Raw genomic sequence first — 15,150 nt, 5'->3', positions numbered from 1 at the left:
CCAACGCAAACTGGAGGAACAACACCTCATCTTCCGACTAGGCACTTTACAGCCTTCCAGACTGAATATTGAATTCAACAACTTTAGGTCGTGAGCTCCCTCCCCCATCCCCACCCCCTTTCTGTTTCCCCCTTCCTTTTTTTCCAATAAATTATAAAGATTTTCCTTTTCCCACCTATTTCCATTATTTTTAAAAAAAAACACCCCGACTAGAGCTATACCTTGAGTGCCCTACCATCCATTCTTAATTAGCACATTCGTTTAGATAATATCACCAACTTTAACTTTAACACCTATGTGTTCTTTTGTATTATTGTTGTTGACATCTTTTGATGATCTGCTTCTATCACTGCTTGTTTGTCCCTACAACCACACCCCCCTCCACCTCTCTCTCTCTCTCCGCACCCCCCCCCCCCCACACACACACACACACCTTAAACCAGCTTATATTTCAACTCTTTCTTGGACTCGAACTCAAATTCTGTCGAAGGGTCATGAGGACTCGAAACGTCAACTCTTTTCTTCTCCGCCGATGCTGCCAGACCTGCTGAGTTTTTCCAGGTAATTCTGTTTTTGTTTTTGTTTTGGATTTCCAGCATCCGCAGTTTTTTTGTTTTTATCTCTGTGTTAACGAGAGGAGGCTGTCGCCCTGTTGTTAGTTAAATGGAAAATTCACGTTAGGGTACCGCAGTACCATTCGCGCGCCACACTTCCGGGATAAAGATGGCGGACGTGCAAGTGCCCTATCTCTCCCACCTTGCCTCCGCGTCATGTGATCGGCGCCGCGCGGCGAAGCTCGCGCCGACTCACAGCGCGACAGTTGTAAAAATACAGTTTGCGGCGTGGTAAACCGGCTGGAGTCAAGATGTCTGGACACAGCCATGGGCACGGCCAATGTCAGTGCGAGGGGCACCAGGACCCTGCCGAGAGAGGCCTGGAGTACGGCCTATTTCGGAAGATCGACCAGGAGAGGCTGGAGTGTCTGAATGAAGCGAGTGAGGGCTCTGGCAAACTGGTCTTCAAGCCCTGGGAGGAGAGACAGGACCGGACCAAGGTGCGGCCAGCAGTGTCAGGAGATACTTGTCCTTATTCCGATATACGTTGTATTCACACTGCGGAGGAGACACACCTCAGATACTGATTCCACTGTGGCTACAGAGCCACATAGTACTTACTGTAAATTGCTGTTTGGAACATAGAGCCAGAGAGAGAGAGGCCTCTAGTCAAGTTCGGAGATTTGCAGTAAATCCTGTTTTTCAGGATTTAAGAAGCGAAACCTCTAACGTATTATGCAGAATAAGCATTGCTTAGAATCGATCACGGGGATGCCATCTGGTTGCGATCATATAAACCACCAGAGCAGAATTTAACTCGATAATTTCAGATAATTGCCAGAAAGAATCGTTCCCTGAATGAATGCCACTGTGCCCAAACATCTGGTGGGTTAGTTCTGTTATTGGGGTGGTCATGGTATCTCCTGCCCTACAGCTGGAGAGAAATGGCTGATATTCATAATTTTAAGAATCATGGCTATGTCAGGCCATTGCTTGGCTCGTCTGCAGGACAGCTCACTCAGCTTTGGCACCAGTCCCCACATTAAGTTTAAAAAAGACTTTACAGTGTCAGTTGGGCTGGATATGCTAATGTCATGTCCCAATGCGATGCCTTGATTGCAGCTAAATGGTCTTTTTTTATCCTTTGCAGTGGTTTGATATAATTGAGTTACAGCAATAGAGATATAAAGATGTAAATCCTATAAGATCGTTACTATAGATCTCCAACAATTAATTCACTGTGTTCTGCATAGTATATATACTCTATATTAACAGTTCTGCTGCAGTGGCAGACTAGACAAGAATGTTATTCAGAACACTAGCAGTGCTGATGAATGCTAAGCAGCTGTGTCTTCAGACAGGAAAATTTAATAACAGCAACCAAGATTTCCACTTGGGGAAACAAAATACCCAGAAATGTTGTTGATCTCTTTGAGGTCTGTACTTTCATCTTTAGAGCCTCAACAGCTACATGGAGGCACTAGAATATGATTTTAATTTTCAATTGTTGCAAAATATTCTTACAATGCTATTCTGAACAATGCTGTATTAAATTTGCTGAATACGATTATGTAAAGTCAATGACAAACTGTGCATCTGATAATGTTTTGTTTTAAGCTGTTTCTTCAGGTGTGCTAGGCAAAACAAATTGTGAATAAAAATAGAACCATAGAAAAGATACGGCACAGAAAGAGGCCATTCAGCCCATCGTGTCTGCACTGGCCAGAAAAGGACGAACAAATGAAACTAGCTGCTCATTTTTAATCCCACTTTCAACACCTAATCCATAGCCTTGCAGGTTACAGCACTTCAGGTGCAGATTCAGGTATCTTTTAAATGAGTTAAACGTTTTAGCCTCAACCACCAATTTTAGGCAGATGCCCACCATCCTCTGGGTGAAATTTTTTTTCCTCTTTTCCCCTCTAATCCTCCTACCAATCACCTTAAATCTATGCCCCTGGTAATTGACTCCTCAGCTAGGGAAAACAGGTCTTTCCTGTCTACCCTACCTCCTCATAATTTTGTATACCTCAATTAGGTCACCCCTCAGCCGCCTCTGCTCTAAGGAAAACAATCCTAACCCTTCCCCATAGCTGCAATTTTCCAGCCCTGGCAACATTCCTGTGTAAAACAAAAAAAAAAGACACCTGCTTATTTAATCTCATGTGCAGATGACTTCATTTGGTATAAGTAGGAAAAAAATTAAATGGATGATTAAAGATGCAAAACTTAAAGTACCAAATTTAATACCATATTGTTGTCATGTTTGAAGCAACACAGGAATTGGTCAATTAGCTATGTGGGATATTGGATCCAGAAAATTTTGAAAAAAATGGCAATGCCAATTAATGTAACTGAATGAAAAGAAACCGTACCAATGTCTGATGTGTTTTGTAACTTTTCTATTGCAGTTTGTAGAAAGTGATGACGATGAGGAATTACTCTTTAATATTCCGTAAGTACCATTTAAAAAATAAACCTCTACACATGGTTGCACCACCCCATTGAAATATACATGTATATAGTTTAAGTATTTTGACAGGCATTTGTATACTATCAAACACTTGAAATCCACGTGATAATAAATAGGTGCTAAGTTTTCTGTAAGAAAAATGTTTACTCTCGCTGAGTTTATGTCAGAAATTTGAAGGTACATTGAATTTCTGGTTTGTCGAACTTCACAACACCTGAGGCAATAGGCAAACTGGATGCAAGCTTTGCTAATACTGCTGTGAACTGATCTTTAGCATATCTGTAGAAGTACCACGGGGACATTTTTCTTTCTGGTCTTTTCCTGCTCCCCTGCAATGCATAGAAATACTGATATATAGAAGTTACAATATGAAATTGGGTTATTTGGCTGTGTCACCCGTTATCCTCCACTACAGCAAATAGTCCTAAACATATTTACTCATCCTGTTTCAATAAGCCTTTAACTAAATTTTCTTTATCCACCTATCCAATCTAATCTTGAATGTTGACATGGTTTATTTGCAATTTAGCAAGTGATTTCACAGTCTCATTACTCTCTGTAAGAGACAATTTTCCTGCCCCCTATTTTAAATAATTTATATTTAATGTTTCAACTGTGATCTTGAACCCTCAATTACTGGAAACAATCTGTTTCTACCTAGCCTGTCCCATTACTTCATAAATATTTCTATTAATTCACCCCATAATCTGCAGCGTTCTCATGTAAAACAACCCAATTTTTTAAGCCTTTCTTTATATTTATATTCATACCAGGCAGCATCCACATGAATCTGATTTCTTCCCTTTCTAAGACTTCATTATTCTTCCTATAAATGTGGAGCTCAATATGGCACACAGTACTCCTTAACTGACGTCTTGGTCAGATTTAATATTAGTTCATTATTACCTTTTGGCTTTTATATTGTAAATAAAACCCCTGGAATTCCATAACTGTTGTTCATTGAAATATAAGTTGTCTGCCACTTGGTGTCACTATTAAACTTCGTAGGGCATTAGCTAAAAGTAAACCTTGAATCTGTAGTTAAACAAATTGTATCTTGTGACACCATGGGCTGGATTTTGTGGGGCTGATGGGGGTCTCACCCACCGGACGGAGAACCAGTGGGGAACCCCTATCAGTTCCTTATGGGAGGCCGGACAGAATCACGTGCCCTGCAGGCACTTAAGTGACCGCCACTGGGGGTCTCCCACGATTGAGGTCTCCAGCAGCAGATGTCCTGCCTTTCGAGAGCTGGTAGTGTACTCACCAGAGGCCCAGGAATGTCATGGGACTCCAGACCAAGGTGAGTGAGGGCACGATGAGTGTTGCATGGTTGGTCGTCAGTGGGACTCAGAGGTAAGGGCAGAGGATGCCTTTCAGTGGCTCCTCCCCTTCCCGAAGCCAGGTCCCTCAATTGGGTACCGAGTTCCTGATAACAAGGAACCCCACCCTTCCCGCATCCCCCTAGGCCGCTGGTAAGTCTGACGAGGTTTGCTGGGTTGCCTTTCAAAGGTGCAGGAGAGCCTTGTGGCTCCCATTAAATCCCTCAGGCACCACTAAATTGCGGTGGGCTCAACGATAACGGATGTCAGTTGGCTCATTAATGAGTCTAATTGACATCCTGCTGCCACCGGCCAGGACTCCCGCACCTCCTTAATAGGGGGAGGTTCTCCTGCCACCAGCAGACTCTCCCACGAATAAGTGGGCCAGACTGCCTTGGTTTTCGCCATGATGAGTTACATTAAATCCAGTTCTATAGGCCTCCAAGAAATGTCTGACCAGTTTATGAAGCTATACAGAATGCAAAAACTGAATTGCAGCTTGAGTCTAATTGCCAGTTTTTATTGCACTCAGTACATATAACTTGCATTTTTATAACATCATTTGTAACATTGGAATAATATTTTGGAACGTTTCACAATGCATTGAGCTGAAGAAAAATAGATGAAATCAGGTTATGGGATCTAAAAACGAGGCAAGGGTTTTGAGAAGGTTTTTTTGGAAACAGGAGGCACTGATTTATGGAGTGAGTTCCAGAGGATAGGGTGGAGCACCACGGATAGGGAACCAGTCAGGAGATCAAAGGATCCATGTAGGAACGCGAGGCTGAACACATTCCAGTGTAGAAGTGATGGATCTGAGACTTGTTTCAGATTCCATTTTTTTTAATATACTTGATTGCTTGAAGTGAGTAAAGGAGGAGACCTGCACATCTATACATACCAGAATAAGGTCCTAGATCTGCTGAGCTGTTTAAAGTGATAATTACTCTGTATCTTGTTTCAGTTTCACAGGCAGTGTGAAGCTGAAAGGAATAATAATAATTGGGGATGATGATGACACCCATCCATCAGAAATGAGACTGTAAGTGCCAAAACATTTTATTATTATTTTAAGCTACTCCACATCATCATTAAAAAGTAACAGTTTATTAAAAAGTGGAATTGTATTTAACTGTGTTGTAAAAGATGCATCTTATGCTTTTACTATGAAACTGTCAATCGTTAGGTGGTTCTAGTAGAGAGCGGTATATGTGTTTTTGGACAGCTAATCATTGAATATATTTTTCTCATCTAAAGTTACATTTTTAGCTGCATTACTAAATTGTTGAATATTCTAAAAATGATGGTTGGCCTAACTAAAATAACCCCAGCCTTTACAAGTATGCAAACCCAGTGAACCGGTGGGATAGATTTTCTTAGTGTACTGTGACAAATTGCTAATGAACACTATTCTCAAAGTATTAACTTGGGCTGTTAGGGGATTGAAAATGGTAGTTCTGAATAACTTACAAAGCTGGGACACCAATGAATTACAAAAATTTATTCATCGTTCTATGTCTCCACATAAATGCTTAGTGAATGACTGAAGTTAAAGGTACACAAGGAACCATTCAACCCACCAAGCCTAGCCCTTTCACAGACCATGTACAATTTGTTTTACCATAGACTCTGTGCAACATTTTTAATGTCCTGTGGGAGATTCCATGTAAAAGTACTTGCTCATTGCCAGAGAAATGTTCTTGGGTTGTAGGCAACCCTGGAAAGGCCCCAATTATTTACTATCACTAGTTGCTGTGAGAAGCTGATGGTGAGCTATCTAATAGAACTGTGACCATCCTGTGCTGATGGCAGTGATGTGTGGGTGGGAGATCCTTCGGGGTCACAGTGGGAGAAGGGTGGTTTGGGGCTATGGGAGTACTGAAGGCGGATGCTTGAATAGGAGAGTATTAAAAGGGGGTTGTGAAGTGCCACTGGGGAACGTACTAAAACTGTTCACAGCCATGACTTGGAAATTGGTTATGAGTTCTTTAAAACATTTGCATCATGTTCACTATTTTAAAAGCTTTAAAGAAAGTAAGGTTGGTCAGGATGGGGCAATATGGGAGAGGCAACAGCATCTATAGGAGGGAGAGGTAGCAAATGGCGAAGAGGTGGGCAGGTACTGTCATGGGGCAGGGATGTGAGCAGTGAAATGATCAATGAGGGAGGAAAATAAAGGCTGTTTAAATCTTCTGGGGTTAAGCAGACTTAACAGTCTTTCCCAATACAGAGCCAGGAAAGTTTCCAAAGTGCATATTGAATGTATACTGTAAATTTGGCAATTGTAGCATAAGTGTAGCATATATCTAAATGCAACCATGCTCAACTCAGTGAGCACTTCAAGTTGAAACCAGTTCCTGGGGGGAAATATCACTTTTTTCAATTTTGGGTAGAATTCCCTATTTCATTCTTCAAGTTCTTACTGACCTTTAATGAAAGTAAAAGCGTAATAAGACTTATACAATATAAAAGTGATCCCTGGTTATGATCAAAAGTGTGATATTCCACAACGTGGGATGAGTTGTCAGGTTGGAGTGTGTGGCAGGACAGGCTGTCTGGTGGTAGTGTTGGGTGCTTTGGAAGTAGGAAGAGAGGGAGGCCTGTTCGGGGTAAAAGGTAATACAGTGGAGTGAGGTAAATTGTACATGCATTGTGGCAAGGAGTAGCTTGATTTTTTTGGATAGGAAATATAGTCAGTAACCTCTTTGGAAATCTACCCCAGAGGGTTGTGGATACTCCCATCACTGAATACATTTATGTTGAGAGAGACAAATAATTGGTGTCTCAGAGAATCAAGGGATATAGAGTGGGCGGGAAAGTGGAGTTGATGCCACAGATCAGCCAGGATTGTATTGAGTGGCTGAGCAGGCTCGACGGGCTATATGGTCTATTCCTGCTCCTAATTTTTTTACGTTCTTAAGTTCTTCTAACCAAAGTCCAAAATCTTGCATCTATCAGCCACGGTTGAGAACATTTTTAGTCTATCTGTGATGTATTTTATAGAATTATAATAGAGCTACAGGTAACTACGTCCTCATGCCTTGCAGCAAACACTTCTCCCATTGATTGTAGTAAAACATTGATCGTGATTTAATGTGGTAAGTTAAAAGCACAAGTTAAAGGAAGCTGGCTTGTGGCTTTTTGTAGATAAGTAAGAGGTGTTATGGCCACGTGAGGAGAGGTAAAATATGACTCCCCTACCACCTCAAGTCTGACCGGAACAGGGTTTTCTTGTGAATTTGGAGAATGAAGGAATTTTACGCAATGGCTTGTTTTAACCATTTATGTACTGGTTGCAAAGAAACAAATCTGACAGGCTTTCTTGAGGTTTAAAACAAAAAGGGGTTAGTTTTTATTGAGCTAAAAACCCATCCAGGTAGTGATAGCAAAACATTTAAAAAGATAAACCAGCACTTCTCAAACTTTCGCAACTCACATTCAAACACACAAGTATGTAAAATTTACAAGTTATACTGTAGGTAGGCAGTTACTTTCTTAGCCAAATTAAGGTTCAATGCTGAAAGATAAGAAATTTGAGAGTTCACTGTTTGAGTCCTTAGCTAGTCACTCTGGCTGCAGCAGAAATTTTTCCAAGTTCTGTTAGGCTCCAGTAGAGTTGAAGCCCCTGTAACTTCAATTGCCAGAGACAATTTCTTTTTAATCTACACTCCGTCTCTGCCAGAAGTTGATGAGTTTTGCACTTGGGTTCCTTTTGATGGAAAATTCACTATCTCTGTGCTGGATTTTTAAACTGTAAGAGATAGGGTCTTAACTTGGGAGAGGAGAGAAGGGAGATCCTTACAGCTTTGACAGTTTTTTCAGATTACTGACCACTGTTTGCAGCTTCCGTGCTGTATTAAAGAGATTTAAAAATGGTTACTTAAGTCATATGACCCCCCCCCCACCCCAAATGATTTCAGCAGGTGTTTGTTCATTTGAATCTGAACCGATGTACTTTTGTTTCATGGCTGGGGGTGAGTAGATTCTGTAATGTTCCAGCCATTAAGCCCCTGAATGAGTCATTATCCATTTTGATGAGATAGGAAGACATATCTCCATATAACCATTGTTCTAGCAGACTTTCTGTCTCTGTTGGAAAAGTAGTCTTATGGAAATGTACATGTTAGGTCCGGTACATTTTTCACTAAATCCTTTCAAAATAGTTTTGGACATCCTCAGGTGTGAAATTCCATGAGGGTATCTGGGCATGTCTGAATTGCAAGTCACAGTATAGCTTTCCAGAAGCTGGCCAACTTGTAATACCAGTTGTCAAGTGACTTGTGGCAGCCATCTTTAGTCAGTGTCTTTTCTTTTCTTTAAAAATTCCTTTTTAAACAGTTCAGTGTGTGCTTGGTCAGCCAGTGAAATTACAGATTAATATCACTCGTGCACAAGTAATACCATTGTGACAGAGGGAAGAAGAATAAAGAAAGAAATGAATCTGGAAATGTTGTCCTTTTTTAAGTGCTTATACACTTATAGATAATTCATAAGTAACATAGGATATGCTAATCAATTCCTTTTTTTTTGAATCAGGTATAAGAACATCCCACATATGTCGTTCGATGATGCAGGTAGAGAACCTGATCAGGTGTTTCAGCTTAGCCGAGATCCCACAGGGGAGCTGGAATATACTACAAAGTATGTCCATTTTTGTTTTGTTTCAAAAAAAAATAAAGGAGGTGAAATTGGTCTTCACCAATAATTTGAAACATGCTCAGCAACTCAGCAGCCCATTTTAAACTGAGTCCCTTTTTCTAATCGAAAGAAAATCAAGCAGTGTAAAGTTGGCTGCTGATTCACTGCAAGCCTGTTTTGTACTAAAGTTAAAGACCAATTCTTACTCTGCCCCACAGGTTCACCAAAATCCCTGACCCCCAAAATCTCTTGAATTGATACTAATATAGAACTGAAAGTAAATGCATGTTATTCAAAGTTAATAAATAATGGTCCACGGGAGAAGATTATTTACCAAGTTTTGGTTTTGCCTGACATTAGATTGTAATTAAAAATAAACACAATGAACCTCTTCCAGAATTTGTTCAAAGTTCCAAAATACATTAACAATGTTTAGCATATCCAGTTATCTCAAAAACTATTAAATAATTTTGTCAATATTGCTTTGATAGTGAGTTAGCATGCTGATCCTTTACCTTTGGAACTTGGGTTCAGATCCAGACTGCCTAGATGAAAGCTTCTCTCAAACACTGAGGGTGAAATTAATTTGGATAATCACAATACAGTCATTGCAACAATGATAAGAAAACTGCTGAAAATTCAGTATAAGTTGAAATTCAGTCATTGCCCATTTTTGTTTGCAGTTTAATACTGATGATAAATCAAAAGTGACTGTAATTAGAGCAGCGTTCTTGCATCTAAAGGCAGTGCACCAACAGAGTAGATAGTTTTAACCTGCACCTCCAAAAGCTACATTTGCAGCTAGCTGGTTGCCATTGCAGGTGGCCAAAAATAGTAAATAGCGCTCAGAAAGCTGAGTGCCTAAAATATCCCTTCTTTGCAGGCCAGCCAAATTATTTTGCTATCATGCCCTGTTCAGACTTTGCCAAGTGGTATTGAATAATGTAGTCAAAATAGTTAATTAGCTAAATGGCTAAAATATGCACAGCTATCCTTTTACATTTGCAAGAGCCATCAACAGATATCATAGCGGTATTTTAAAGTTGTATCACTCGTTATCGAGACATCTTATAATTACCCACTGTTACCCGCAGAAAGTGATACCTTGAATTACTTATACCCCAATTAGTAATTACAGCAGGTTCAATACTTTTTAATATTTCTACCTGTGTTTTTATTTTCCTTTTTAGGATAGCTCGTTTCTCCGGTGTTCACCACCTTTCCATTCACATAACCAAGAATTTTGGTGCAGAGACTTCAAAAATTTATTATGTAGGATTGCGAGGGGAGTGGTCAGAGGTAAGTCTGAATATTAAAATTAGCTTTGAAAAGTTTAAAAACAATTCACTGGTTGAGCTTACATTCCTCTTGGGGTGATATTGTACACCAGTGAGATTGATGGCCTTGGAAGAGCACATGGGACAGAATTTTCCACCTGTTGGGGGGGATGTTGATGGGCATGTGCATGCCAGCACACTTCCGATTGGCACCCCTGATCAGAGGCGCAGCGCCATTTTACGTGGGCAGGCCAATTAAGGCCTGCCCAGCATGATGTCCGCAAGGAAGCGTTATGCGCTTCTCTGCGGGCGGGGGGGAGATCCCAAAATTGAGAGTGTGCTCTTTCGCACATGTGCACGAAAGAGCGCACTCATCTCCCTGAGGCTAAGTGCAGCCTCAGGGGGATCGGCTCTACACGTAAAAAAAGTTAAAAGTAGAAAAATAAAAGTTCCCTTACATGTCCCCTCATGTGACAATGTCACATGAGTTGGGACACGTCCATAATTTTTACACAATCTTTATTAAAAAAATTTAAAACGTACTTGAAAACTCATCCCGCCTGATGATAATTGCCGCCGGGGCTCCTGGCCGACCCGCCAACCTTAAGGTTGGATGGGCAGCTTCTTTAACTGCTTAACTGATCCTGTCAATAGCCTCAATTGGCCATTGACGGGTTGGCGGGCCCGCAGCTGATTGTGCTGCGCTCCCGCCTTCCTGAAAATTTAAATCGGACTCAGTGACGTCGGGAGTTCCCCCCGACGTCACTGCGCATTATTTTACCCGTCGGCAAGCGGGACCCACCCCCGCTCACCGACGGTAAAATCCTGCCCATGATACTTTCAGTGAGATAGTGTGGAATTTCACTGGGGCCTGTTGTGTGTGTATATATTGAAATCAATTCACTGCAGTATTTTGAAGTCTGTATGATCAAATAAAATGCACTGGATAATATTTTCCATGTACATGAGTAAATAATTCTGCTTCGCCATCTCCTAGAAATATGATTGGCGGTCAAACTCTTCCTTTTCCAGTTTATCTCTAATTCTGTTCCTTTTTACCCTTCCTATCCTGCATGATGTGATTTATATTTGGATACATTTCCACAGGTTTCAGTATTCTCCCAGTACCTTCATGACATGGTCATCTTTCAATAATGAGTTTAGGACAGGCAGTATTGGTAAACCTGTTAATCCTAAGGGGCATCAGAGTCAAGCCAGATCCTGTTGTCGCCTTAAGTCCATTTTTCATATGCACCACTGAATGTAACTTTTTTTTTAAAAAAAAGGTTTGTTCTATTCCTCAGCCAGAGGTACTAAGACTAATTATAGCATCATTTCAGATAAATTGCATACATAGTGTGCATCTGACCTAGGAGCTTCTATGGTTTCATAGGACATTGTTTGGCGCATTTAGCTACCAACCTCAGATTTATTTTGACTACTTTTTTAACTGCCAGTAGTTCAGCTGGCCAAGCAGAGGGCCCAGTGGAGGCAGAGGCCAACGAATCCTGCACCTTTTCAGTGCACTGTCTTCATCTGCAGCAGAGACTGCCATGCCAGAATGGGGCGGCTGGGCCACATTAGGTAATGTCTAACACGGAGTTGACCACCAGGGCCCAAACCATTGTCTCATGAGACAAAAAGCTGAAAAAAGGAAAGGAATACTTTTTAATTCAGCTTCTTGCTATTCAACAACAACTTACATTTAGATAATATCCTAGGACACTTCACAGGCGTAAAACCACAAACGGACACCAAACCAAAGAAGGAAATTTTAGGAGGAGTTTTGATTGTGAAAGTGGATTTTAACGAAGGTCAAAAAGAGAGAGATGTGGAGAGGTTTATGGAGAGAATTGTGAAACATGAGCATTTACATCTAAAGGCATGGTCGCAAATGGTGGTGTGCAAAAGGTCTGTAATAAGAGCGGGCTTCTGGAGGGGTTGTACACCTAGAGGCAGCTAGAGATGGGGAGGGATGAGGCCTTGACGCAATTTAAATGTAAGAATGAGAATTTTAAATTTGAGGCATTGAAGCATCAGAATGGATTCTGAGGGTGAGCAGGACTTGGTATTGGATAGGATTTGAAGTGTGTGGTTACAAGGATGGAGGATGGTAATGCCTCCAACATTTTAAGAATTAAAATCAGTATATTTTTTGGGGAGAAGGTAGGAATTTAGTAAAATAGTGGTTTAAATCACCTTTTGATGCTTAAGTTTAAATCTAAGCCAGGTAGATGGAGGTGAAAGTTTTCTCCTGACATCTGAGTCCTATGTTTGTGTAGTTTTGACTCCGTTCCCATTGGGTCTAGAGTACAAAACATTCCCATGGTTTTGCACTAAATTAGTAGCATCACTTATTTATACAGAGCACAAAGATATTTGGTGCACAATGAAAATATTACATGGATGTATTAACCTTTTTCTAAAGGTTATTACATGAGCCAAATTTTAAATGGTTTCTCTGTGTAATCCAATCTGTGCTTTACCTTACCTGAGAATACTTTAAAGCATCGCTACTTCTGAAAAGTGACTTCCTTGTCATTGACATCAATCTCTTGATGGACACAAAAAAAGTAATCCTCTGTTAGAATTAAGTAACACAAAATGAAGCATGTAGAATATTTCATTTTCCTTTTGTGACAGGGCCACAGACATGAAGTGACACTTTGTACATATGAAGCTTCTGCCAACCCTACAGATCACAAAATTGACCTCATCACTCCTCAGACGCACTTCATTGCTTAAAATGTGACTCCTGATGCTCTAGCATGCACAAGATTTTATGACTGCACTACCCTAACAAGAAGAAAGCACTTCCAGAATATCAGGGGCTTCTACATTAAACGCCCAGCAGAATAGACTGGTACAATATCTAAGTTCCAAACAATTGTGAATAAGGTGTGGTGAACAGAAGATTCCTGAGGAGGTAACATTCGCTGTTGAACTGGAGTCCGCAGTTGCTGCTTTGATTTGTAAGTGTTAAAATCCTGATTTTGTGACTAAATTGAAGTAGCTGGCGTTTGATATTCCTAGCCTCAAAACAGGATATTTTCTATTAAAATTAAATACCTAATTTTGATTTTTCCTTGCCAAATGTGTTATACATTGTTAATGAATGCTGAAAATCTGAGTCCTGCGTGCCACTCAAAATCCACACATCAGAATAATCCATTGTTTGTGACATTGCTCTGCTCCTATTGCCATATGATTCTCGAGCAATAATGTGGTCTAGAAGAACAACCATTTAAAACCTATATTTTTCATGAATTATAAAGTGGAAAAACATCTGTTTAAGGTTAATTACACTGCTTTAAAAAGCACACTGTGATGTCTAATCAAGATTACTAAAATCTGTGTACCTGTGGTTGGAGACCTCATTGATTTTGTAATAGATGGGGAACGAATTTCTTCAGAGTCCAGGAGATCCATAACAATGCTTTTTAAGTGCCATAAAAAGCATAAACTGATGTCAGTCCCTTGAAATTACTGTGAAGAGGGACTTCTGTAACACTTAAACACAATCACAGATCAGGAGCAGAGGCAACAGAACCAATCTCTCTGAAATCAGCCCACAATGCATTGATTTAATGAGTGAAATGATCCAATAATATCAAAATCAGTACTATGTAATCTGCTATCAGTTCTTCCCCATTTTTGCCTGCAAGTTGCTGCCTTTCCCATATGCCTATGTGCATTAGATTACATAAACGTGGACAGCACTGTGCCCTTTGAGTATCAGTCAGGTGAATGGAGGTTTATTGAACAGCTTGAAGCTTATGTTAATATGGATGTAGTTTAAATTGATTGGATGTTTTTTGCTGATAGATCCACTTTGCTCAAGCTTTTTCATTACATTTTCCGGATTTGGAATTTACTACCACAACACCAGAGAATGCAGCCATGGTTTTAAGAAAATAAAATAAAATGTATCTGCTGTTAGTGGACTGATATGTGATCCTCTCATCTCTGCTCTTTAAAGGTTGCATTGCAAATTACTTGGCTAACATTTGCTGTTGAAATTTTTTTTGAATAAGTGTATTTCGTTAAAATAGCTGCATTGCAATTAACTCTAAACACACAAGCAACCAAAGCGTGAATGGGCTGTCTTGTGTACATGTCTTGAGTATGCAATAATGCGGTGGAAATAAAATGTGAACTCAGGAAATGAATAAATCCCTCCATCTGTTTATGTACATCTTACTTACAATGTGACTCAGCTACAGCCAACTTGAGGCTGTCCAAAGGATTTAAATCTTCCATAAGCTTGAATTGTGGCCTGTGATGGATGCTACACAGCTGACAAAATTCCTGCCATGGACTTGATCAGGAGGAGGCAGGAAGGTGCTGGGGTTCCCACCCACTACCATCTTGTCTGATTTAAATGCTACCCTAGCACAGGGGAGGTTAAAGACGATTGCCACTTGCGATTGGCTGCGCACCGTCATTTTATGCAGGCGGGCCAATTAAGGCCTGCCCAGTGTAATATGCGTTCTGTAGCGCTCAGCACTACCTGTGCAGGCGGAGGAGGGAGAGTCAGCATGCGCGCGAAAGATCGCAGCAATCACTCCGAGGCAAGGAGCTGCCTTGGAGATAATGAAACGTTTTTTATAAATATAGTGAAAAATTATTTAAACGTGTCCCCTCATGTGACAGTGTCACATGAGTTGGGACATGTTTGTCAATTTAGCAAAATTTATTTATTTTTTAAAACCTTCAGGAAACCTCATCCTGCCCCTGGATGAGGTTTCCTGAAAAACGCTTGGGCTCTTCGCCAGCCCGCCAACCTTAAAGTTGCATTAATTGCCTTTTTAATTGTCTTAATAGGCCATTGATAGTTCGGGCATGCAGTCGCCTCCAGGGGACGCCCACCGAACAAAATATTGAAA

The 15,150-nt window shown here is 40.6% G+C and overlaps 2 protein-coding genes across 2 annotated transcripts in view; both read left to right on the top strand.

Annotated features, from left to right (window-relative positions):
- Positions 1–796: 796 nt before the first annotated feature.
- pithd1 (PITH (C-terminal proteasome-interacting domain of thioredoxin-like) domain containing 1) lies at positions 797–14,433 on the top strand. Its single transcript, XM_041212451.1, has 6 exons — positions 797–1,054; positions 2,966–3,009; positions 5,314–5,391; positions 8,886–8,990; positions 10,178–10,286; positions 12,908–14,433. Exons 1-6 carry the CDS (start codon positions 866–868, stop codon positions 13,007–13,009), a joined length of 627 nt encoding a protein of 208 aa, XP_041068385.1. The 5' UTR covers positions 797–865; the 3' UTR covers positions 13,010–14,433.
- The window catches only part of lypla2 (lysophospholipase 2), a 44,022-nt gene continuing 41,992 nt past the window's right edge, over positions 13,121–15,150 (top strand). Inside the window, exon 1 of the mRNA XM_041212450.1 lies at positions 13,121–13,236. The gene's annotated coding sequence lies outside the window, so the exon portion shown is untranslated. The remainder of the gene's footprint in view (positions 13,237–15,150) is intronic.

The sequence above is a fragment of the Carcharodon carcharias genome, chromosome 19 (assembly GCF_017639515.1).
Source record: "Carcharodon carcharias isolate sCarCar2 chromosome 19, sCarCar2.pri, whole genome shotgun sequence".
In the NCBI taxonomy this organism is placed as follows: domain Eukaryota; kingdom Metazoa; phylum Chordata; class Chondrichthyes; order Lamniformes; family Lamnidae; genus Carcharodon; species Carcharodon carcharias.
The sequence above is the reverse complement of the archived record's forward strand: the minus strand, read 5'-3'. Positions and strand labels throughout refer to the sequence as shown.

Bases quoted from the DNA above. Each gene is read 5' to 3' on its own strand.
- pithd1 (XM_041212451.1), top strand. From the start codon at position 866: ATGTCTGGACACAGCCATGGGCACGGCCAATGTCAGTGCGAGGGGCAC. The intron at 1,055-2,965 runs GTGCGGCCAGCA...TTTCTATTGCAG, and splicing joins AGAGACAGGACCGGACCAAG to TTTGTAGAAAGTGATGACGA. The intron at 10,287-12,907 runs GTAAGTCTGAAT...CTTTTGTGACAG, and splicing joins TGCGAGGGGAGTGGTCAGAG to GGCCACAGACATGAAGTGAC.